The sequence below is a fragment of the Hypanus sabinus genome, chromosome 8, assembly GCF_030144855.1.
Source record: "Hypanus sabinus isolate sHypSab1 chromosome 8, sHypSab1.hap1, whole genome shotgun sequence".
Classification (NCBI taxonomy): domain Eukaryota; kingdom Metazoa; phylum Chordata; class Chondrichthyes; order Myliobatiformes; family Dasyatidae; genus Hypanus; species Hypanus sabinus.
The window spans coordinates 54,121,581-54,148,298 of NC_082713.1; the positions used below are offsets into that span (position 1 = coordinate 54,121,581).

A 26,718-nucleotide genomic window follows, 5' to 3' on the forward strand; every position below is an offset into this window, starting at 1 on the left:
TAATTCACATATATAGGTCCAAATTTTCCTCTAGTTTATCCAGAATGCTGTCAAAAACCACTGTGTAGCAATTTAAAACAGGCCTCAAATTATAATACATTGAGCAAGGTGCCAAAAGAGAAGAATGTTTTTGTATTACACTCTTTGGCACAGCATGACTGTACAGTAGGGTGACTTCACCCGACAGTGTGCAGTTTGGGGAACATACCAAAAGAACATGCCCTGAGGTAGCAAGGCAGCCCCAAACCATGATGCTCCTTCTACCATGCTTCACAGTTGGAATGAGGTTTTGGTTTTGGTGTTGGCGTGCAGTGCCCTCTTTCCTCCAAACATCATGTGTGTATTTCTGCAGAAAGTTCAACTTTTACCTCATCCATTGTCCCAGAAGTGTTGTGGAACATCCAGGTGGTCTTTTGCAAACTTGAGATATACAAAGTTTTCTTTTGAGAGCAGTGGTTTCTTCTGTGGTGGCCTTCTAAGAACACCTTTCTTGCTCAGTGTTTTTCTTATAGTGGACACATGAACAGAGACAAGTTCTAGAGTTTTCTGCAGGTTTTTTGCTGTTACCCTTCAGCATTGTACCTTGCGCTCTTGGTGTGAACTTCACAGGATGTCCACTCCTAGGGAGAGCAGCGATAGTACTGAATTTCCTCCATTTGTAGACAATTTCTTTTACTGTGGACTGATGAATACTCAGGTTTTTAGAAATGCCTTTGTAGCCTTTTCTAGCTTCGTGTATCTCTACAATTCTTCTAAGATCCTCTGATAGCTATCCTGATTGAAGGATGGTGCATATAAATAGATCTTTCTTGAGAAGAACAGGTTCTGTCAGTAATCTGACTTTGTATGTCCTTTTTTAATAGGGCAGGGTACCTCTACAAACCACACTTCCGATTTCATCTCATTGATTGGAACAACCAACTCCAAATAGGTTTGTGGAAGTTATTACCCCAGAGGTTGACATAATTTTTGAACATAGACTGTGATTGTCTAAATGGTGCACTTAGTATTGACAAGTAGTACAATTGTTTGTGTTATGAGCTTATGTAGATTGTGTTTGTCTGATGTGTTTGTCTACTGTTACTCAGATGAAGATCAGACTGCAGACAACTGGTAATTGCAAAGGGTTCACAAACTTTTTCTTGCAACTGTACATGCCTCATGTTTCAACTACCAATACAATCAGACAAAATAGCAAAGCAGATATGCAGCTGAATGGCCTAATTTTTCTGCTAAACTAAGTTAAGGTGTTCACTGAAGTCCACAGCTTGATGTTCTGTAAGAGTCCCAATTTTGAAATTAACTACCCTGAATCAAGATAGGTCACAAAAAGATGAAACTAGTGAGGACTGGGTTCCATTTAGGTGGCTTCTATCTAAACACAATATTTAAATAGAACAAACCATGACAAATGCAACTGTATACAAACATTCAAAATGATTATAGTTCTTTTGTCACATTTCTATATATCCATCAGGCTATTTGAAGAACAGTGAATTTACACTACACTTTTCCTCTCCCAATCTCTGATAACAAAGTGTGATGAATTAGCTGTTTCATTAGCAGCTACATGTAAAAAAAATTTTTAAAAATCCTTGAAGCTAATTTTGCTGTTTAAACTTTGAAATTTTTTCAATTACATTTCCTATTTGAATACAGTATTAGAAAGCCATCCTATTTCCTTTTTTTAAAAAGCAAGTCTACCTAATGAACAAAATTGAAAGCCCTCCCAAGACTAATTTTAACCTTACTGTCGAAGAATAAGAAAAACTGTTAGGAAATACATGGCAGAAGCAAAATCTAACCACCATCACAATAAAAGAAAATTTCAATTGGCCATTATAGAGGTGCTATTAAGTTTGTGAACCCTAAAATGTGATGAGATTTTAGTCCTAAAACTAGATTGAGAACCCAATTAACACAAAAACATTACACTTGTTAATTTATTATTGAGAAAAATGAACACATTACCTGTGCACCCTGCCTAGATCAAAACAACTTTCAGAGAACCTTAGAAGAATTGGGGATGCTTCAAACTGGAAAAGGCTACAAAAGCATTTCTAAAGACCCAAATGTTCATCAGTCCACAGTAAGAGAAATGGCCTACAAATGGAGGAACAGTACTGTTGCTGCACTCCCTCGGAGTGGGCATCCTGCAAAGATCACACCAACAGTACAACATGCAATGCTAATGAAAAAGAACCCAAGGGTAACAGCAAAAGACCTGCAGAAATCTCTAGAACCTGCTGAAGTCTGTTCATGTGTCCACTATAAGAAAAACACTGAACATGAATGGTTTTCATAGGACACCACGGAAGAAACTACTGCTCTCCCAAAAAAAAATTGCTGCACATCTCAAGTTTGCAAAAGGTCCTGTCGATGTTCCACAACACTTCTGGGACAATGTTTGTGGACAAATGAGACAGAAGTTGAACTTTTTGTCAGAGATGCACACTGCTGTTTTAGAAGGAAAAAGGGCATTGCACACCAACACCAAAACCTCATCCCAACTGTGAAGCATGGTAGGAGCATCATGGTTTGGGGCTGCTTTGCTGCCTCAGGGCATGGACAGCTTGCAATTGTTGAGGAAACAATGAATTCCTGTTTTACAGGAGAATGTCAGGGCAGCAGTCCGTCACCTAAAGCTTAATAGAAGTTGGATGATACAACAAGTGAATGATCCAAGCCAGGAGTAAATCAACAATGATTCAAATAGAAAATTAGGAGACCTTTACACATCAATCAAATATGAATGAAGGAATTTCAATTCACAGACCGCAATGAAACTTTGGCAATTGGTAATGGAATACAGTGGGGAGAAAAGAGTGACCAGGGAAGGGTAGCACTGTGAAGGGGATTGTCATGTCCATTCTGGGGCAGATTACACACCTTTGGTTCCCACCTCAGCTCTTACCTATAACTCCAAGATCACACCCAGGTACACTAAACCAGGTCAGGGTAGCTGGTGGGCCTTATACCCCAGTGAATTAAGGACATTCTGTCAAGCATGTGAATTTTAAAGCATAAAGTGAGAAAGGCCCTGCCCTGATGAAAGCTACAATTATTACTAAGCAACGCAGTGGTTTAATTATTGAAATACATATGTTTAAGTGTTTTATATGCATAGAAAGGTTAAATATATACTATTTTCTAAGAAAACGTTTGAGTAACTAACACTAAATAATACTGGATGTAGCTATTCCGCTTTACTTAGTAAGGGAATTTCTGATTTTTTTTCGATCTTGATCCACGATAACCTACACACATCCTCCCGTATACTTTAAATCATCTCTACATTACTTATAATACCTAATACAATGTCAATGCTATGTAAATAGTTGTTATACTGCATTATTTAGGGAATAATGACAAGAAAAAAGTCTGTACATGCTCGAACAACAAGTGCTGGAAGAGCACTTCTGGGTTTTCTCGATTCACAGTTGGTTGAATTCGCGTATGCGGAACTCGAGGATAATGAGGGCCAACTGTATACAAAATTCAGCAGCTGCCCACTTTAAGTCTGTTTCTCCTACAATTTTGTCATTCTGATTGCTCATAACAATTAAGGAATTTCTATTTTCTGAAAGTAAACCTTTAGCGTTTCCAAATGGTTCAGGGTATTGTAGATTGATGTTTAAACCAGCACTAGTTTGAGAAACAAATAAACCAGTTTCTCAATTATACACATTTGCCAAATGGCAAAATTCAATTTCACAAATGTGTAGAAGGCATATGTACAAAATTAAGGGAGTGAAGTTTAGGGGAGACATCCTTAAGTGTTTTTTTTTTACACATGGTGGTGGAGGCTAAAACATTAGGAGTATTTAAGAGCATCTCAGACAGGCACATGGATGAAAGAAAAATGGAGGGTTATGCAGTAGTGTGTGCTTAGTACATTTTTTTTAAGGATTATATGGGTCAGCACAACATGGAGGGCTGAAGGGCCCGTACTGCGCTGTAGTGTTCTATGGTTCTATGTAATTTGCAACATGTAAACCAGATGTCTCTTGAAAGCTTTTATAGCTTGAGGTTAATATGAGTTTACCCTGAAATCATGAGAAATAAGTAAGAATTTAGCCTGGAAACTGCTCTGTAACTATAAATTGATGAGTTGAGTGGAACTACATTTTTACGATCATTAAGTGCAAAATTCCAAACCCATTGAATTACAACTTAATACAATTTCTGAAACAGACGAAGTAAGATTGCCAATGAAACCATCACAATCAAAATATTGTAATGCCCTTAAACCATCTGCAAACTATTATACTATTGGTGGCTTCCAGGGAGGTGAAAGTGCAAGTCATCCGTAAGTATTTATGAAACAATCCAGAAAACAAAATTATCAGCTGGCATACATCTACATGCACGATGAACTGGTTTATGTCTAAGAGCAGGCAAGAAAAATGCACTATAGAGTAAACACGAGGAAATCTGCAGATGCTGGAAATGCAAACAACACACACAAAATGCTGGTGGAACGCAGCAGGCCAGGCAGCATCTAGAGGGAGAAGCGCTGTCGACGTTTCGGGCCTGACGAAGGGTCTCGACCCGAAACGTCGACAGCGCTTCTCCCAATAGATGCTGCCTGGCCTGCTGTGTTCCACCAGCATTTTGTGTGCTGTTGTTGTTCACTATAGAGTAAAAATGGTTCAGCATCTGGCTCACCACGTCTTGTTTGCCATGTCCCATCGACACTGCAGCCCTGGTTCCAAGCACAGCCAGTCCATCTGCCAGTGCCCCGGTCCCACATTTACACTTGCTGCAGCTTAGCACTTCCTTAAAACTCATTTGGTTCTGTTAGCTACATCCTCTGAAAACATAGCAGGTTCATTCGAATATTACTGTGTAATATCTTTTTAAAAAACTCTGGGTTGGGACATCTGTGAAATAAAATCCAATAAAATACAGGAAAGTACCATTCATCACTAGGAACCTCCAACACTCAAAGCCATGTTTTCTCTTCTCGCTGCTGCCATCAGGCAAGTACAGGAACCTCAAGGACTCACACCACCAGGTTCAGGCACATTTACTACCCTTCAACCATTAGGCTCTTAAACAAAGGGGATAATTTCACTCACCCCATCACTGAAATGCTCCCACAGCCAATGGGTTCACTTTCAAGGACTCTTCATCTCACATTCTTGATATTTATTATTTCCTCTTTCTGGATTTGCAGATTGTTGACCTCCGCAATCCGGTTGAACATCCTAGCTGGACAGTCTTTTATTGATTTTGTTATAGTTATTATTCTATAGAGTTGTTGAGCATTTCCACATGAAAATAAATCTCAGGGTTGTATATGGTGTGATTATATACATATATTTTGACAATAAATTTCAGTGAACAGTTCAGAACTCTGCAACAAAGTCCTGAATTTTCCACGTAAATTTTATTGTAGCAAAATCAGCTTGATACATAGAAAATATTAAAAAATTTAATTCAATCACAACCACTGTGATGAAGTACTTTGAGAGACCAGTCACAGAGGTCATCAGCTCCTACTCAAAAAGGAACTTAGATCTGCTCCAATTTGTCTACAGTCACAACATGTCAACAGCAGATGCTATTTCACTGGTTCTTCACTCAGCTCTGGAACATCTGGACAATAAAATCAATGATCTAAGACCCAGTGTGCTGAATCAGAGGGACATTAGGAACGCGTGTGTCCTCTGTTTCACAGAATCCTAGTTAACCCCTTCCATACTGGATCCAGCAACTCAGATTGATGGGTTCTCTGTCACGATAGATCTATAGAGTCTCTCAAAGGCAGAAGTGGAGGAGTATGCCTCATTATCAACTCTTCTTGGTACATAAATATGTCAGTGCTGTCTGAATTCTGCTCACCAGACCTGGAATATCTAGCAGTAAAGTGTCATCCTTTTTACCTACCACAGGAGATCTCTGTGGTCATTCTGGTAGCAGTTTACATTTCATCTCAGGCCAACGTCAAGTAGGCAAGTAGGCTTTAGAGGATCTGAACAATGGTATCAACATACACGAAACAGCATATCCTAATGCCTTCACCATCATCTTGATAAGGCCAGTCTGGGAAAAAAAAATCACTAAGCAATTACCATCAACAGATCACTTGCTATACCAGAGGAAACAACACACTGGACCATTACTAAACCTCCAACAAAAACGCCTACCGTGCTATTCCATGCCCTCACTTCGGGAAGTCTGATCACCTGGCTGTACTTCAATTCCCTGAGTATAGGCAGAGACTGAAGACTGCAGCACTAGCAGCGAGGACCAAGAAGGTTCGGACAAGGGAAGCACAGGAGCATCTACAGGACTGCTTTGAATGGGAGGATTGGACTGTAATCAGGGATTCATCTTTGAAGCTGGATGAGTATGCTGCAGTTGTTACCGACTTCATTAAAACCTGTGTGGATGAGTGTGTGCCTACAAAGACTTACCGTACATTCCCAAACCAAAACTATGGATGAACCAGGAGGTACATTGTCTGCCGAAGGCTAGATCTATGGCATTCAACTCCGGTAACCCAGGCCTGTACCAGAAAATCAGGTATGATTTGTGGAGAGCTATATCATGAGTGAACAGACAGTTTCCAATGAGGTTGGAGGCGATATCAGATGCACAGCAACTCTGGAAAGGTATGCAAGCCATTACTTCCTACAAAGCGAAACCCAACAGTATGAATGGCAGCAATGCTTCACTACCAAGTGAACTCAATGACTTCTATGCACAATTTCAAAGGCAGAACACAACTACAGCTGTGAAGCTCCCTGCTGCACTTGATTTCTGTCTCAGAGGTCAATGTTAGACTGTCTTTAATGAGAGTGAACTTTGCAAGGCAGAAGGTCCAACTTGTTTCAAAAAGGCAACAACTGCAACAGTGCCTTAGAAGAATAATGTGGCTGCCTTAATATCACTTCAACAGTGATGAAATGCTTTGAGAGGTTGGTTATGACTAGACTGAACTCCTGCCTCAGCAAGGACCTGGACCCACTGCAATTTGCCTATCACCCCAATAGGTCAATGGCAGATGCAATCTCAATGTCTTTTCACATGGCTTTAGACCACCTAGACAATACAAACATCTATGTCAGGATGCTGTTCATCGACTCTATAACTCAGCATTTAATACCATCATTCTCACAATCCTGATTCAGAAGTTGCAGAACCTGGGCCACTGTACCTCCGTCTGCAATAGGATCCTCGACTTCCTAAGCAGAAGACCACAGTCTGTGTGGATTGGTGATAACATATCCTCCTCACTGACAATCAACACCTCAGGGAGACACCTGGGATGTGTGCTTGTTCACTGCTCTACTCTCTCTATACCCATGCCTGTGTGGCTAGGCATAACTCAAATACCATCTACAAATTTGCTGACGATACAACCATTGTTGGTAGAATCTCAGGTGGTGACAAGAGGGCATACAGGAGTGAGTTAAGCCAATTAGTGGAATGGTGCCACAGTAACAACCTGGCACTCAACATCAGTAAGATGAAAGAGCTGATTGTGGACTTCAGGAAGGGGAAGACGAAGGAGCACATACCAATCGTCATAGACAGATCAGAAATGGAGAGAGTAAGCAGCTTCAAATTCCTTGGTGTTAAGATCTCTGAGGATCTAACCTGGTCCCAACATATCAACGTAGTCATAAAGAAGGCAACACAGCGACTATACTTAATTAGAAGTTTGAAGAGATTTGGCAAGTCAACGAATACACTCAAAAACTTCTATAGCTGTACCGCAGAGAGCTTTCTGACAGACTGCATCACTGTCTGGCATGGAGGGGCCACTGCACTTGACTAAAAGAAGCTGCAGAAGATTGTAAATCTAGTTAGCTCCACCTTGGGCACTAGCCTACAAAGTACTCAGGACATCTTTAGGGAGCGGTGTCTCAGAAAGGCAGCGTCCATTATTAAGGACCTCCAGCACCCAGGGCATGCTCTTTTCTTACTGTTACCATCAGGTAGGAGATACAGCAGCCTGAAGGCACACACTTAGCGATTCAGGAACAGCTTCTTCCCCTCTGCCATCTGATTCCTAAATGGACATTGAAGCTTTGGATACTGCATCACTTTTTTTAAAAATATACCGTATTTCTGTTTTTGCACATTTAAAAAAATCTATTCAATATACACCATCAACTTTCAACCGTCCACCATCAACACTGCTCTCAAACGCATCTCTCCCATTTCCCGCACAACTGCCCTCACCCCATCCACCCGCCACCCCACTCGAGATAGGGTTCCCCTTGTCCTTACCTACCACCCCACCAGCCTCCAGGTCCAACATATAATTCTTCGTAACTTCCGCCACCTCCAACGGGATCCCACTACCAAACACATTTTTCCCTCCCCCCGCTTTCTGCTTTTTGCAGGGATCACTCCCTACGCGACTCCCTTGTCTACTCGTTCCCCCCCATCCCTTCCCACCGATCTCCCTCCTGGCAGTTATCCTTGTAAACGGAAAAAGTGCTACACCTGCCCTTACACTTCCTCCCTCACCACCATTCAGGGCCCCAGACAGTCCTTCCAGGTGACGCAATACTTCACCTGTGAGTCGGTTGGTGTGGTATACTGCGTCCGGTGCTCCGGGTGTGGCTTTTTATATATTGGTGAGACCCGATGCAGACTGGGAGACCATTTCGCCGAACACCTACACTCGGTCCGCCAGAAAAAGCAGGATCTCCCAGTGCCCACACATTTTAATTCTACGTCCCATTCCCATTCTGGTATGTCTATCCATGGCCTCCCCTATTGACAAAATGAATCCAAACTCAGGTTGCAGGAACAACACCTTATATACCGGCTAGGTAGCCTCCAACCTGATGGCATGAACATTGACTTCTCTAACTTCCATTAGTGCCCCTCCTCCCCTTCTTACCCTATCCCTGACATATTTAGTTGTTTGCCTGCTCTCCATCTCCCTGGTGCTTCCCCACTTTCTTTCTCCTGAGGCCTCCCGTCCCATGATCCTTTCCCTTCTCCAGCTCTGTTTCACTTTCGCCAATCACCTTTCCAGCTCTTAGCTTCATCCCACCCCCTCCGGTCTTCTCCTATCATTTCGCATTTCCCCCTCCCCCCACTACTTTCAAATCTCTTACTATCTTTCCTTTCAGTTAGTCCTGACGAAGGGTCTCTGCCCGAAACGTCGACAGCGTTTCTCCCTATAGATGCTGCCTGGTCTGCTGTGTTCCACCAGCATTTTGTGTGTGTTGTCGTTTGAATTTCCGGCATCTGCAGATTTCCTCTTGTTTATTCAATATACATAATTGATTTACTTTTTTATTTATTATGTTTGATTTTATTTATTATTTTTTCTCTCTCTGCTAGATTATGTATTGCATTCAACTGTTGTTAACAAATTTCACATCACATGCCAGTAATAAATAATAAGCCGGATTCTGAAGATGCATACATCAGGATGCTCTTCATTGATTACAACTCAGCATTCAACACTATCATACCATCAAAGATAATCACTAAGCTCTAAGACCTAGGCCTTGATACCTCCCTGTGCCAACTGGATCAATGCTTTCCTCACTTGCAGACACCCAGAGTGGACTAGCAACATCCCCTCCACAATTACTACCAGCACAGATGCATCACAATGTTTCACGCTTAGTTCCCTGTTTTATTTGCTTTTTCCTCAATCCTAAGCATTGCTCCAATACCATATTTAAGTTTGCTGACAACATCCTTGTTGTTGAACAAATCAAAGGTGGTGATGAATCAGCACCTGAAGGAGGCTAAAAATCTGGGCAAACGGTGCTGCAACAACCTCTCATTCGATGTCAGCAAAAGCAAAGATCTAATAATTGACAGGAGGAGGAAGAAACCAGAGGTCCATGAGCTAGTCCTCAATAGGAGATCAGAGGTGGAGAGGGCCAGAAACTTTGACATACTTCTATAGGTGCACAGTGGAGCGTATCCTAACTGGTTGCATCACAGCCTGATATGGACACACTAATACCCAAGAATAGAAAAAGCCAGCACAGTGTGGTGGATACAGCCCAGTCCACCACAGGAAAAACTCTCCTCACTATTGAGCACATCTACAAACAGCACTGCCACAAGGTGGCAGCATCAATCATCTCTTCTCACTGCCACGTTTAGGAAGCAGGTACAGGAGCCATGGGTCACAAACCACCATGTTCAAGAACAGCTATTAGCTTCAACCATCAGGCTCCAGAACCAGAGTAGATAACTTCACTCACCTCAACTCTGAACTAATTTCGCAACCTACTGACTCACTTTCAAGTATATTCCAACTCATGTTCTCAGTATTATTTATTTACTTTGTGTTTTACTTAGTTTGTCTACTTTTGCACATTGGCTGTTTATTAGTTTTTGCTTGAGTGTTTTTAATTAATTACTGTATTTTTGCTCTTCCTAACAAAAAGGAGATATGCTAGCATTCCACACTAATTTAGTCAATTGTTAATAATTATGTAACTACTTAAAGTACTTTACATAACTCTTCTATAAATATAATTTTTAAACCATATAATCCACCCATAAACTGATGGCAACCACCAGGTTTCCAAAGACAAAAATATCTCAAAGTATTGCCCTCGTTGGAAATCCAAAAAAAGGGTAATATTCTAATGACACAAATTACTGGCCTAAAATGAAGAAACGGGGATTAAAATGTAATATGCATGTGTTAGGTCATAGTCTGTAGATAGCAGAAGCTCTGCATTGATATTGAAATATGCAGCTTTCAACATTTAGATTTTGGAATCAAGGAACACAGCCAGCAAGTGAAACAGCACCACATGGTGGCCAAAATGCAAAATTACCAATGGACCAGATCAAATTCGATTTTTCTGCAAAATATATCACAGGCAAAATGAGAATTTCTCTATTCCTGACTGTCCTTTATTATAGCTAATGAATCTCTTGTCGCAAGGATTTTCTTGTGGGTTTAGCAGTGAAATAATAACACTTGTCACTGATCAGGAAGAATCCAGTAATGCTAATTGTGAATTTCCTTTGTTTCCTGATGTCAATTAGTGGAATGATTTCCTCATTTCCTTAGACAATGTTATAAAGTTGCTGAACACAGCATCTCACTAAAAAATACTCACAAAGCACACAGGAGGCAAAAAACACAAGTTTCAACTAAGATTATACAAAACACAAATTAATTGACAGCTTGGCAAAATCTTCAAATACTTTTGCTCATTTAAAGAAAATCCATTAGATATTGAAATGTTCACCTTAAAGAATTCCAATCCACAAACATTTTTTTTTAAAGTTAGGTTAGAAAGTTGCTAGAATTAATTATGGCTTAGTTCACCATTAAAAATCCACTTACACCCCTTCCAGTCTATACTCCAGCTTTCAAATTGAAGAAAGGTGTAACCCAAGGAATGTAGAATTTCTGACAATTTGAATCAACACTAAACTACACATGCATCCCAAAAGCTGCAGTCAGCTTCATAGTGTGAGAATGCAGCGCAAAAATTTCACTGTCATTACAATCACAAATCTAAAGCAATAGTGCACATTAATAGCCCTTTTTCCTGATCCCAGAAGTTACATCAGGCCAGGGGTGCAGCAAAAGCAAAACATTACACATTGATTTAATCTAGAAGCAAGCCATATATGGGATTAAAAGTCCACTTATTTCTCAACCAGGGTTAATAAACAATCATTGGCTATGCACAACAGAATATTACCAAATGGGTAATGTGTCATTCAATAACCATGTGATGTCAAACGACTGGGTTACTCGAAACTCTCACTTTCTAGACAAATTGATCCAAGTTGCCAATGAGTGCTTCGATGTTTAATTGAGTGTTTTTCTGGGGAGATGTTAACTTGAAATCCATCTGTTTAATGAACTGAATAAAAAGATCCTCAACATTATTCAAATATTACTCAAGGAAATTCATTATATTTTACCAAACAATACCACTAAAATGAACCAGCTCATCATTTATCACTATTTTTTGTAGACTAAAACAACATTAAAGTTTGTGTCATACTTGCCCATTCACAGAAAGTGTGAAGTGCTTTGGTAAATCCTCAGACCATTAAAAATGTTGAACAGGTGGTGGTTGTTGTGCACATTTCTTTCACCTTCAGATTAGTTAAAGAGGGCTTTGTGCAGGCTATTGAGTTCAATTTAAATAGATCTATACTGTACCAAGCCCATCTGAACACAAATTGCTAAACAATAATTGTCAGTAAGTTTTAAAAAATTGTGCTTATGCAATAGTGGTCGCATTTTGAACTCCCATATCTACACTTTAATAGAAACAGTCAATATAAACTAACCAGATTACAAATCTACTCTCCAGCTAGTGGTACTGCTATAAAGCCTCCATACAGAATATTTCAGGGACAACGATATTTAGGAATATTTCAAACTGCTACAGTGGTATGAGAGATCAATCATTTCAAATCAATGCAAATATCATTTAATGGTAGACTTCATTAATATTATCACTGATTTAATGGATAGTCAAATCAAGCAAAATAATTGAACCTCATTAAAAATTATTTCCACTTGTAACTTTTGTACTTAACTCAGCCTCTTGATTTTTCTTGTCAAAATTTTAAGATCAAGAAAAATCCTTCTAAAATCTAAAAAACTAACACCAGATATTGGCCTGTACCCTGAGCCCAGCTTAGCTAAGGCAAAAGATTCAGCCTTCAGAAATAATGAGATGGCAAGGTAGCTTAGGAATAAACTGAAGGAAATCCACTCAAAAGACCTTGATGACATGGCTAACAGATAATGGTGAAAAGTTAAAACAGATCAGTGTCTGAAGAAAGAATAGCAAGTGAAGGAACTAGATTTCATTTTAACACAGAGCTAGATGGGACTTCCAACTGTGAAACTAATAGAATTGGAACATGTTTATCATCTGGCCATGTGTTCACCATCCCAGAAAAGGTCAAATTTCATGTAATATCTGATGTGAAGCAAGATCTCTGTGAAGCCTTTTTAGCTCATTAGTCAAAAACTTCATCCAAAAAATCAGCAACTCAAAAAAAAATTCCCCATTATTCCTTTTATATGACCGCTGGGATTTGCTTGTCCCCAAATGTGGACAAAAAAACAGAATAAAAAGATAATCTAACTCAAGAAAGCCAATACCAAATAAAAAAAACCATGCGATTAGCTCTAAAGAAACAGACTGGCCAAGGGAAATATCAGAACAAAGAGATACAGATAGTCTGTTTCAGAAGCAACTGTTAGCACAGACCTCAAAAATGAGCATAAGGTAGATGAACATGATGCAAAACAAATGGCGCTTAGTATTAAGGATTGTTTAGAAGATCATGGTTCAAAGTCAGCAAGTACAAGGAATGATACTTGAGTACATGGCGATTGGAATGTCTACGGTCAGAAGACGGAAGTCCAAAGGCTTAGAACCAGAAATAGCTTTTAAAAAGCCAAAAAAGGTAATCCAATTTTGTTCACAGCAACTCTAGAGGGACAGCTTGAAAAAGAAAAACAGGGTAACAATAAAGATTCAATGACAGAGCACATTCATAATCATTAGTGGCACCACAGATTATCCAACAGATACAAATTAAGTAATCCTAAATTATGGAGGGGGGCAGAGAAACAAGAGTCCAGATAAAAAAAACATCTGAGGATACAAGGAGCATCCAAATAAATGACACCAAGCTAAAGCAATGGGAATTGGAGGCACAAAAATTGTAAATTAATAGTTAAAAAACTGAAACCATGGTAGTGAAATTTAATATTGTCTCCAGCTCTGAACTAACTGTGGTAGTCTCAGTACTAGGCTTTGGCCTCAGATGAATCTAGATATTTCAGTATACAATCTAATTTGACAATTTAAAACTTAAGTGTATCATTCAAATGAAAAGTTATACAAAGACCGCACCTGCCTTGAGGGCGACTTTAAAATTAATTCCATGACATTACTGAAAAGTTTAGGTGTTTGGAATGAAAGCAGCAGAACCGCACCAAGATCAAAGTCAAGTATCTTGGAAAAAGAGAAAGGATCTTGTTGGGTCAGCTAGGCCTAAATCCAAAAGAAACCAAAGTCAGAAGTAAAATTAGAGCATGGTAGAACAACATGTCTACAGTGCTGAAGAAAGTGAGCATGCAGAAAAAGGACACTGGACTCAAAGCTTAGTGCTGTGGAATGGTTAAAGTCAGTGGAAGATAAATGATAAAGAAACTAATGAAGCTTAAGAATCCAAGTCTATCCCTCACAACAGGTTCACTATCCCTCATTTTCAACAATCTATTCCCTCCCCCCCCCTTAAATTTTGTATCAATTTTCACTGTAACCATTTCCTGTAAAGATTTATCCTCATTTAACCATCTTAGAGAAAAACAGCCATTTCTTATCCCTAAAGCTCATTCTGAGCCAGTTCATGTGGGCAAGGATCAAACATAAATGGTGTTGCCTTTTTACCCATGTGTACCTGGATTTTAAAGTATTAAAACTGAGAATCCAAGTACAAATGGTAGCTACAGACACTCCAAGCTATTCTAAGCAAACCCAATTGCCAATCTCTGTTAACAACTTTCGTTAAATAAAAAAATACATATGGGATGTGTATATCACTGGCAAGAGGAGAACCCAATCCCCAATGAGCCTCAGTTACATGTCTATCTTGTCTCTCTGGTTCTGGATTCACACATTGACCAGACTGGGTTAAGACAACAAACCTTTCCTGAAGAATATTATGGAGGAAGTCCAATCACATAAGAGAAAATCTACAGATGCTGGAAATCCAAGTAAAACAGACAAAATGCTGAAGGAACTCAGCAGGCCAGGCAGCATCTATGGGAAAGAGTACAGTCAACATTTTTGGCCAAGACCCTTCATCAGGATTGGAGGGAAAAAAGACATGCAAGAGCAAGGTGGGGGAGGGGAGAGGAAGAAACCACCGGCAGCACCTGAAACTGGGAGGGGTGAAGTAAAGAGCTGGGAAGTTAATTAGTGAAAGATACAGGGCTGGAAAAGAGGTAACCTGATGGGAGAGGACAGAGGCCATGGAAGAAAAAAAAAAGGGGGAGGTGATAAGTAAGGAGACAAGGTGAGGGGGGAAATAACCAGAAGTTCAAGAAATTGATGTTCATTCCATCAGGATGGAGGCTACCCAGACAGAATATAATGCCCTCCAACCTGAGTGAGACCCCATCGCAACAGTAGAGGCGGCCACGGACAGACGTGTCAGAATGGGAATGTGAAGCAGAACTAAAATGGGTGGCCACCAGGAGATCCTGCTTTTTCTGATAGAGTATAGGTGCTTGATAGACAGAGTATAGGTGCTCAGAGAAGTGGTCTCCCAATCTACGTTGGGACTCACGATATACAGGAGGCCAATCTGGGAGCACCAGATAAGTAGATGACCCAAACACTCTCATAGATGAAGTGTTGTATTACCTGGAAGGACTGCTTGGGGCGCTGAATGGTAGAGATACAGCCAAGTTTTTTTTAGAAAACATCCAGTACTGTCATGGCCTGCATTGCTGATACTGGATTTGCAAATCACTTAGCTACTTTATATTGCTAAATTTGTCCAATACAATCAGAATCAGGTTTATGATCACTGACATGTCATAAAATTTGTGATTCTGTGGCAGCAGTACAGTGCAAGACAAGAATTATAAACAGTGCAAAAGAGAATGGTGAGTGTCCGTAACGATGGATACTGCCTTCTTGAAACATCACAACTTGAAGGCATCCTTGATGGTGGCGAGAGTTGTGCCTGTGAAACTTCAACTGTGCAGCCTCTTTCGATCCTGTGCTTTGAAGCTTCCATACTAGACAGTGATGTAACCGGTCAGTGCTCTCCACCTTATGACTAGAAATTCGCTAGAGCCTTTCGTGACTACCATACCTCCTCAAACTCCCAAGTATAGCTGCAGGCTTGCCTTCTTTATAATTGGATCAACGGGTTGGGGCCATGATAGATACGCCGCAGTACAGACACCCTGCAATTTGAAGCTGCTCACAAGGTCACAATTGACCTGATTTTTTTCCCCTCTTCAAACAATTTTTGCGAAGCATCTTAGAGAATGCCTAAAAATCTATATCCACTTTTTTTTCACTACTTTTAACAGTAAGATTGCACACTCTACTTGCATATAGAAATTCAAAGCCACAAAATTCTTTCTTGAACTGTGAAATCTGGCATCTCAAATGTACAAGCTAGCTTACTAACTTAAGTTAACAAATTTCACGACAAATGCCGGTGATAATGAACCCTATTCTGATTCTTAAAAGGATTGCATGCACAACTGTCCTAATCCCATGGCTGACTATGCACATCCAAGACTACTGAAAATGTCCCTTAGTTTTCAACAAGACCCAACAATTTTATTTCTACAATTGAGAATAACTCAAATTCAGGTTACTATCACTTGACATATATCATAAAATTTGTTGTTTCTGCAGCAGCAGTTCCAAGAACTCCTCAGGCAGATCTACATTCTCACTTGCTTCTAAGCAGGATCAGAATTGTTCCGACAGTACTTTTACACTCAACAATACATGTTTCTTCCATCTTCGTCTGAGCCAAAATTTTAACCAGTGCTTGAGCTCTCATTTCAAAATTCTCAACATTTTCAAATTGCTTTATGATCTTGCCCCCTCAAACTCTGCCTGCATTTCCTTTTTTCAACCTCCTGGCACCTGCATTTCTCCAATATTGGCGAAGCATTCCAATCATTCCTCAACACATTTACTGCACCATTGATACCTGTGCCTCCTTCCTCATTCAGTGACTTAGCCCAACAAAAATACTAACTTGACTTTCTATTAGTAGATCATGTTAGTTATGCTTTTCTAAGTGCATTTTTTAAAAAAAATATCTTAAAGCATGGATGCTATCTTTGCTATCAAGACTTAATTTAAATACACAAGTTTTAATTACTAACTCAACAAGTGCTGTAAGTACAATATCTACAAGACTTGCAAAAACACCTGCAAAATTGCAAAAGTCCCTTGAATTACTCCTGGCTGCTTTCAACAGGCCTTTTGTCACTTGTATCTGCAGACTCAACCACCAACATCTGTCAGTAACTTATAAGAGATTCTGCAGATGTTGAATAATCTGAGAACATACACAAAACTCAGCAGGTCATGCAGCATCTATGAAAAGGAATAAACAGTCAGTATTTTGGACCCACACCCTTCATCAGGATCCTTCTGCCAGTAACTTTTATTTTATATAAAAAGTTTAATGCATTGAGTATTAAGATATTCATTGCTATTGGCCTTAATTTCCAAGTTTTTATTCTTCCATTAATCTGAGGACTCTTTTCAAAGTTGCAGGTCTCAATTTTGTGATGGAAGAGCACTGCATTTACTTTGTACATACAAAATACATATCAACACTGACCAGACACCCTGTTGACAAACTTTCTTCAAGGTTAATGCACATCACCTTTTATTCAATGTCCCTTCTACTTTTATTTAATGTAAATGTTTTATTTTTGCTCAGTTTTTCCTCCTACTCATTTATTTGCTACATCTAATTTCCTGAAGAAAATAAAACTCAAACAATCTATTTCATTGAAATTGAAATGCAGTGAGCCAAGCAGACATCTGGTATAAAACCAGAAGTGCATGTCACATATTTAGTAATTGCCCAGCTTTTCTAAGATTTCCCCAACCTGCATTGATTGCTAATGTATTGGCTGTCGATTACTGAACAATTTCTCTCCCATTTTTTTAAACCACAAAAGACCCCACTAGAGCACAAGTTCAATTATTCTTACCATTCACCATTATCAAAGTGCACAACTTTCATTCCAGCCCCCAATTTCACCTCATTCATCTCACATTCTCCAATTCAGCCACAGCCTTTCCTGACTATGGCTGAAGAACATTCTCAGGTTATCCATTAAGAGGAGACAGATAGCTGACAAATAGATGAACAATACACTTAGCTCTCCTCTCCAGTTATTCTTCACAACACGTTGCAAGTCTACACTGCCTGCAGTGCTAATGTATCTGACTCCCATCCATACAATCTACAGAAGCAGCATTCTTTGTAACACCACAAAATATTAACTTCATTCAAACAATAATCAACATCCAAAACAATAGACTTACGAGGCATACAAAATAACCTGCTCATCCAGAAGCACAAGGTCAGTAAACTTTATAGAACATGACAATTAATAAGAACGTTTTAACATTCAGGATTCCTGGAGCAAAAATGATCATGGAAAATAGAATTGTGTGTGACTCAGGTCCAGTGCAAAGGCCAATCCAAAATAATCCCAAGGAGAGGCAAGAGACTTCTTATACCAAATTAAATGTATTTTAAATGTTATACTATCAATCCAAGACATGACCCATAAAACACAAGTCATACACTGTATGTGTCAAGTCTCCAAATCACCTCAGAACAGATGCAGTCTCAGTACCTGGCGGTATACAATAAATCGTGGGCCATACACCTGCAGAGTTTCAACGGAATCCTTCCATACATTAAAAAGCATATTTAGAACTCCAAAGTATTAACCTTTTGCATATCTTCTTTGACATTTACATTCACCATGAAATAATCATACCGCATATGATGAAGTAAGTCTAAAAACACTTTCCCTGTAAGAAAATGATTCACAATGATACTTCGATAGCAAGTTTACCTTGAACAACCTGAAGTATTGACAACTAGGTTAGAGCTGTGCAACACTTATATATTTCCCTATCGAAATCGAGCTTGGGAAACACAGCTATATTGCTTTGATCCTGAGTGGGAAATTATTTCGTTATAGCAGCATAATTTAAAAACACAGCTATAAAAACATAATAATAGGTACAGTAGTGTTACCCATGAAACGCTCCTGTTCTTCCCTCTGCACCTACATGAACTCACCTTGCATGGGAAAGGAATGGTGGAAGCCACTTTCTCCATAGCCAGGTTTCTAATGCTGGGGGTGAGCGGGCCCCTACAGGTTGGGCAGCAAGAAAGTTTTTGCCGGCACTGGTTACATACCAAGTGCCCGGCCTGGCACTGCAGGATGGGTGGTAGAACATAATCGAAGCAGACTGGACACTCAAACAGGGAAGTGAGCTCGGGCTGAGGTGGGGTGGAACCGCCGGCGGCAGTCGCTGCCGCCGCCGCCGCCGCCGCTGCTGCCGCTGCCGCGATTGCCGAGTTGCCTCCTCCGCCGCCAGCACCACCGCCGGCTCCTCCTCCACCGCCACCAGCACCGCTGCTGCCGCCTCCTCCAGCACCCCCTCCGCCTCCACCACCCGCTGCAGCCACGGCCGTCGCCGTGTGTTTCCCCGTTTTCCCGCCGCCGGCTGACGAAGGTCGGCTCATGGCGAACGAGGCGCCAGCTCGCAACTCATTCAGTGTCTTCCGCGCTCCTTTCTATAGAAAACTGCAAGAGACCCCCGGAGCGGACACAACTCCCAGCTATATCGCCCAACGACCCTCGCGGCCTCGTCCTTTTCTTCTTATTAACGCCATTATTATTATTATTTCTGAAGCTTACGTCTCTTCTTACGGCCGTGCGTAAACATGGCGGCACCGATTCGACCCACGGGGGCGGGGCTTATTCCCTTGGTTACTGCCACCAATCAGAAGCAGCATCGCTCGTCAACACCCCAGCTGAGTGGCTCCAGTCAGCAGCGGTGGGTTCACCGCGTCACGTGAACGGCAGGCGGCTTCCCGGCTGACGCACAAAGATTCTCGGGAAAAGTAGTTCTGTAGCGACGCCGTGTGCCCATTCACCACTGGGTCGGAATGGATCGGACTCCAAGTCCCAGAGAGCCCGGAAGCTTTGTCATAGCCGTTTGATGTTCGCACCTTTGTTGTCATGTGCACATGCTTGACCCTTGCTCGGTGTGTCCTTGTGTCCTTGCATGATTCTATTTGAAGGTTTGGTTTTCTGGAAATGCACCTCTTTCATAACAAAATAATTAGTGAGTAAAGGAATAGTTCGATTGGCGGTTAGTCATTGTTTAAGATTTTTAAACGAGTCTATGTGGAAAATCGTGGTCATCGTATTGACCCAAAACAAAGGTGGACATGGGTCAGCCACAACCTTTGAAGCAAAAGATAGAATCAAACAACAAATCGGTGTTTTCCAAGATCTATTATTTAGTCGGCTGAAGGATGGGGAAATCGGCCAGATGTTACTTTCTTATAGCTTGGTGATTATAATTAAATACGAGAGTCACAAATGCTGAGATTCGATTTAGCCTGCCGTCGAATTAATCACACAAAAATAACTCATAAAATTATTAAAATAGTTATTCTCTTAAAACTTTAAGGATTATGCCCGACTGAAGGATAGAAAATTATCTTGAAATATTTGTTTACTCACAATCCTTGGTTATGCTCTGTAATTTTGAAAATTGTTTTCAATTTATGCAAATATTTGAAGGTTTCCTTGAGGAGTACCCGGAAGAAAGTCTGCAATATTCATACCAGAGCAGTCAAGATACGATGCAAGATGTAATATTAATAACCATGAAATGTCCGAAATGTTATTTTACTAAATCACAGTTTTAATTACGTTTTCTTTTAAAACGGAACCTGCAATAAATTTTAACTTTACTCATGGCAGTCACTGTTCTCTTGGATAGAGTATTCCAAAGATTCTCTAGCCTCTGGATGAGAGCATTTCTTCTTAATTTTGTTCTGAATGGCTGATACCTGGTTTTGAGACATTTGGACACGTTTCTCTTAAGACAGCCCCAGTCTCGGAAATGTCAACATTGTCAAGCTAATTTTAATGAAATCAACTCCTGTTCTTCTAAACTCGATCTAATTTATTATATAGCATACCTGGTATGCCAGGAATTAATCAACTGAGTTTCAGCACACTCCTCTGTCACAGGTACACCCTCCATCAAATTCTGAGATCAGACCTGTGTATTGGATCTGAGATACATTCTCACCAGGACTCTGTTGAACTGGAGTAATCCTGCTGCATTTATGGGCTAACAGACTGTACAATTTCTAATTGAATTTTGAATCTGCATAAAAAGTTGTGCTGATTATTCTAACTTTACAAATTGCTTGAAATTCAGTAGAGTTCACTGGCAAAGACATTTCTTTAGAAATGTTACTTGCATTAAAACGTATTGATTCAACACAATCTAAAAAAGTCCTGGAACCATTTGTGAGTTTTCCAGTATAGGGTTTTGGGTTTTCCGATATTGTGCTGTATTGTGTGAAGTTTAGTGCCTGGCATTGTTTTGATCTAATACAGGTTCTTGTAGTTGGAAATAGTTCATCTAGTTACTGCAATTAAATGGACAACTCACTTTGCTATCAATTCTTAACTACTGGCAACTCATTCTGCAATTGCTGCACGAGACTCCCAGAGGTGGCATGGACAACTGCATATACAGAAGGTATGATCTATGTCTAATGGGCTACTTAAACTCTCACTGCCTTTCCAGTAGCTTGGCAGGTTCTTGTGAGGAATAATATTCACATGCTAACATTTTAACAAAGCCTGCAAAGTAGAAAATTTCAATGCTGCACTTGTAGATAGAGGGAAAATTGGATGAAGGTTTCCTCCCTGAGTATTGAGCTTGGTTATCACCCTAATACACCTTTATTGGCTATCATTCTATGTCAGAGCTGCAGACCTGGAGAATGGGCAGAGATCAGTGATAGTGATCAGGACCATTCCTAGACTTGGACATTCACCATGGCGTTGTTCTCCATAGGTAAAGTAAGAACAAAGAATGCTGCTTTCTGAGTTAACCCCTTACATTGGAGAAACAGGATGATCTGGTGGGAAAGTGAGAATGCTTTGCCCCTGCTCTACTCTTTATACACTGTCTGGGTATATACAGCTTCAATGTCTTCAAATTTGTCAATAATACTACTGCTGTTGGACAAATCACAGGTGCCAATGCACCGGCTTAATGGAGTGAGATAAAATACCTAGTTGAATAGTACACAAAAACAACCCCTCGCTAAATGTTCACTGTTGATTTCAGGAAGGGGAAGGCAAGGAGGCGAAGATGTGCCAATCTACTTTGGAGGATTGACAGTGGAGAGAGTCAGCAGCTTTAAATTCCAGGGCATTAACACATCTGATGACCTATCCTGGAACCATCATATAGATGCAATCACAAGAGTGCCAGCGTCTTTATGTTCTTAGAAGGTTGAGGAGGTTTGGCTTGTCACTGAACTCTCTAACAAACTTCTTTTGAAAGTATCCTGACTGGTTGTATCATGGTCTGGTACAGCAACTTTGAACATAAGAAGCTGCAGTGAGCAGGGGACTCTGCCCAATGAAGGCTCTCCCCCACCATTGATAATATCTACACAAGGGAATGTCCATCCTCCAAGATCCCTACCATCCAGGCCATGCCATCTTCTTGCAGCTACCATTTGGCAGGAGGTACAAAATCCTGAAGTCCTACACCAGATTCAAGAAAGCTACTTCCCTTCAACCATTCAGTTCTTGAACCAACCAGCAAAATCTTAACCACTACAGTTTAGCAACACTATGACTACTGTGCACTAAGTTGTTTTGCTGTTGTGCTAATTGTGTTCTTTCTTGTAAAAGATGTATAATTTATGTCAATTTATATATTTTTTGTGAATGCTGCTTATAGGATGCTATGTGGTTGTGATACTGCTGCAAGTAAGTTTTTCGTTGAACCTGTGCCTGATGTTCTGATCCATAAGACAATAAACTTGATTTTGATGGTTGAACTTTGTCAAATTCAGCAATGGATCCACATTGGGTTAAAACATTTTTCTGCCTAAGCCAAGGTTATGAACAGTTGCCCAAGATTTAAGGTAACTAACCCATTAAAAGGAAATTAACTTCGAAAGAAATGATGAAATGACTTCATATATAGAAATTGAAAAGTTTCAGGGTGTTATTCCCCCCCAGAAAAATTTTGAAATTTAAAACAAAGATGCTGGCTCAGATTGGCTATTTGTTTGCAGGATTGTAGGCAACCAATCGGAGCAAGTTGGACCAATGTAAGCACGAGGACTCAGCAGAAACAACACTCTTTTGCACACTGATGATATCACTTTGACTAGTGAAGAAACGTTTGCAATCTAACCTCTAGGCTGAGCGAACAACCCTACAAACAAAATACATTTTAAATATTCTGTACTCTGTAAGAATCAGCAATATCACACATAACTGAGATTGCCAAATGCACTTACATATAACTTTTGTTAATTCACTAGATACTTAAGTATCTCTAAACTCAAATTAAGGCTGCTGGTTTCAGACTGATTTATTTTCATGTATCACAGAACTTCTACTCAGTGTTAATTTTGAGCTGTTAACTTGTATCGACTGAATCTGTTATTTCCAGTGCTCTCTAGTATCGAGGTAACCTTGCCTTCTATCGATGAAATTGTTTTTGACGCTTTTTGTCATTTATAATATTGTATTTTGGTTAGACATTTCAAAGATCAAAGTTTGTTTTAGATGGGAAGATATCAAAATTTCGGAGGACAACTGAGTTAATAAATCTCTGGACATCCTTTAGTAATGCCAGTGAGTGTATGCAAGGAAGAAAACAACTGGGATTTATACCTCATTTTTCATACTATACAGGAATATTATCAAACAAAACTTGGCACCAAATTATATTAGGGAGTTGTAGGGATGATGATAGAGCTATAGAATTGCCAGATTTAAAGATAACAGATGAAGGCTTAGCACCAGAGGAGTTAAGGAAGATGAAGAGACATTGTATGTTGAGGCAATTTAGAAAGTATTTCAAATCATTTAAGATGCTAAAGTCTGCACTCGACTGTTCAGCATCAATGAGACAATAATCCATTTGTAGATGGGGTATATCTCTCAAGAAGAAGTTTTGTATTAGGGACTAAAGACGATCAGTGGTCAGAAGTAGTTTACTCCTACCCAAGTCTACATTTGGACAAGGAACAGAGTTAGAGACAGTGGTGAAGGAAAAGCAGTGAAGTTGCATGCCAGATAAGCAAGGAAAACAGAATTTTCTATTTGGCCCTTTGTAAATCTTCAAATATGTTGAGACCAGTGCATTTTCCGTGATAGTGATAACCAACCACCTGAATGGAAAAACTCAGCCTTTCAAGAGATCTTGGTCATAGAAGCAAAGTGCTCGGCTGCTCAAAGATGACAGCAACATTTTCCAAGAACTCTGTTTTTCCGTGCCTGGTTAAGTATAATTTCAGGCACACATAGAATTATCAATATTTGGAAACTTCCTGGCTGATGGCAAAATGGCAGTTACTGACAGGAAAGGAGTGATGCACATACAAAAGATACAGAGATTTAATGTGCCATATAAGAAATAAACTGCCCCACTGATTAACTATTTATTTAGTTGTTTGTTTAGAGATATAGCACAGAATAGCCTTTCCAGTCCAAGTCACACTGCCCACCAATCTACCTGTTTAACCCTAATCTAATCATAGAACAATTTAAAATGAACAATTAGCCTACTAATCAATATGCCTTTAGAATGTGGGAGGAAACCCACATGTTCACAGGAAAAATGTACAAACTCCACACAGGCAACATTGGAATTCAACTCCGAACTCTGCCACCTTGAGTTGTAATAGTGTTGAGCTAACTGCTGTTCTGCTGTTGCACCCCCAATTCTATGCCAGTTCTCTGTGGATTAATCTAGTTGGCCCAATTCCCTTGAACTAGCCCCATCACCTACAAATTCATTTTCCCCAAACCTCTATCCAATCTCTACAACTCCCATAGTCAGTGAGTTCCAGGTCATTACCACTTGTTGCAAAAATATATTTCTTTCTCATAAACTCTCTATACACCTTGCTAAAAACCCAAAGTCCATGTCCATCGTCTTTGTAGCATCAATTAATGGAAAGCACTTTTCATCATTTTTCTATCTATTGTGCTTATAATTTTGCACACCCCTATCAAATCTGTTTCATTCCAAGGAGAAATTATTGTCTTTGTAACCAAACCATGAAGCTAAAACCCCTCATTCTTGAAAATATTCTGGCAATTTTTCTGTTCATTACCTTGTGGACCTTAATATTCTTTTTAGACTAACTAGAACTGGAAAGAATATTCTAAATATGCCCTAACTATTGCATATTTACAAAACCAAAAATTTTTATATGCTTTTCTACTGACCCAGTTTGTGCTGTCACTTTCAATGGTCTATGCAAATAAGTTAAATAAATTTGATCCTGGACAAACTTATGAACTGTGCCATTGCTTGTTATGGTTCTTTCCCAGCCTTGTGTCAAAACACATTGCTTTGTACTTCTTGTATTAGATTCCTTTTGCAGTTGCTTGCCCATTCTGCCAGTACATGTGTCACAATGCACTTGAAGCAAGTTTGGTTTCATCTGCAGATTTTAAAATCCTGTTCTGTATTGCAATATCTAAATAAACTCTGCAAATCCAAAATTAACACTGGACATTGTATTGGTCTTTGGATAGCAACACTGCTTACTATCTCCACCAAAGTATTTTTTTTCTTTAACCCACTTGTCATGCAAGTCGTAATTGACCTAATTATTCTATCAATTTAAATTTTGTTAAAATCCATATGTCAAGTCAAGTCACTTTTATTGTCATTTCGACCATAACTGCTGGTACAGTGCATAGTAAAAATGAGACAACGTTTTTCAGGACCATGACACAGTACAAAAAACTAGATTGAACTACGTAAAAAAAACACAGAGAAAGCTACACCAAACTGCAGACCTACACCAGACAACATAAAGTGCACAAAAGAGTGCAGGCATTACAATAAATAATAAACAGGACAGTAGGGCAAGGTGTCAGTCCAGGCTTTGGGTATTGAGGAGTCTGATAGCTTGGGGGAAGAAACTGTTCCACAGTCTGGCTGTGAGAGCCCAAATGCTTCGGAGCCTTTTCTCAGATGGTAGGAGGGAGAAGAGTTTGTATGACGGGTGCATGGGGTCCTTCATAATGCTGTTTGCTTTGCAGATGCAGCGTGTAGTGTAAATGTCCGTGATGGCGGGGAGAGAGACCCCGATGATTTTCTCAGCTGACCTCACTATCCACTGCAGGGTCTTGCGATCCGAGATGGTGCTATTTCCGAACCAGGCAGTGATGCAGCTGCTCAGGATGCTCTCAATACAACCCCTGTAGAATGTGATGAGGATGGGGTGGGGGGGGTGGTGGGAGATGCCTTCACAGAAAGAGACGCTGCTGGGCTTTCTTTGCTATGGAGCTGGTGTTGAGGGGCCAGGTGAAATTCTCCGTCAGGTGAACACCAAGAAATTTGGTGCTCTTAACGGTCTCTACCAAGGAGCCGTCGATGTTCAGTGGGGAGTGGTCGCTCCATGCCCTCCTGAAGACAACAACCATCTCTTTTGTTAAAATTCAGAGATAGGTTGTTGGCTCTGCACCAGCCCATTAGCCGCTGCACCTCCTCTCTGTAAGCAGGCTTGGGCTATTTTGTAAATGGGGAGAAAATTCAAAACTCAGATATACAGAGAGACTTGGGAGTCCTCGTGCAGGATTTTGTTTTAAAAAAGGTAATTTGCAGATTCAGTCAGTGGTAAGAAAGGCAAATGCAATGTTAGAATTTATTTTGAGAGGACTAGAATACAAAAGTAAGGATGAAATGCTGAGGTTTTATAAGGCATTGGTCAGACCTCACTGATCAGTTTTGGGCCCCTTTTCTAAGGATATGCTGGCATTGGAGATGATCCAATTGAGGCTCACAACAATGATCCCAGGAATGAAAGGGTTAACACAAGGAGTGCTTGATAGTTCTGGGCTTGTACTCACTGGAGTTTAGAAGAATGATGAGGGATCTCATTGAAACC

General features: G+C 40.1%; 1 protein-coding gene and 1 long non-coding RNA gene across 2 annotated transcripts in view; one reads left to right on the forward strand and one right to left on the reverse strand.

Moving 5' to 3' along the window:
• Nucleotides 1–19,477, reverse strand: part of LOC132398149 (E3 ubiquitin-protein ligase Siah2-like) — a 36,155-nt gene extending 16,678 nt beyond the window's left edge. The window contains exon 1 of the mRNA XM_059977196.1: nt 18,820–19,477. Coding sequence (XP_059833179.1) covers nt 18,820–19,269 — 450 coding nt within the window. The 5' untranslated portion in view covers nt 19,270–19,477. The remainder of the gene's footprint in view (nt 1–18,819) is intronic.
• Nucleotides 19,478–19,749: 272 nt separating this feature from the next.
• LOC132398150 (uncharacterized) lies at nt 19,750–25,323 on the forward strand. The gene is made up of 3 exons (XR_009513559.1): nt 19,750–19,874; nt 21,170–21,314; nt 21,912–25,323. It is a non-coding gene; the product is annotated as an uncharacterized LOC132398150 (long non-coding RNA).
• Nucleotides 25,324–26,718: the final 1,395 nt, after the last annotated feature.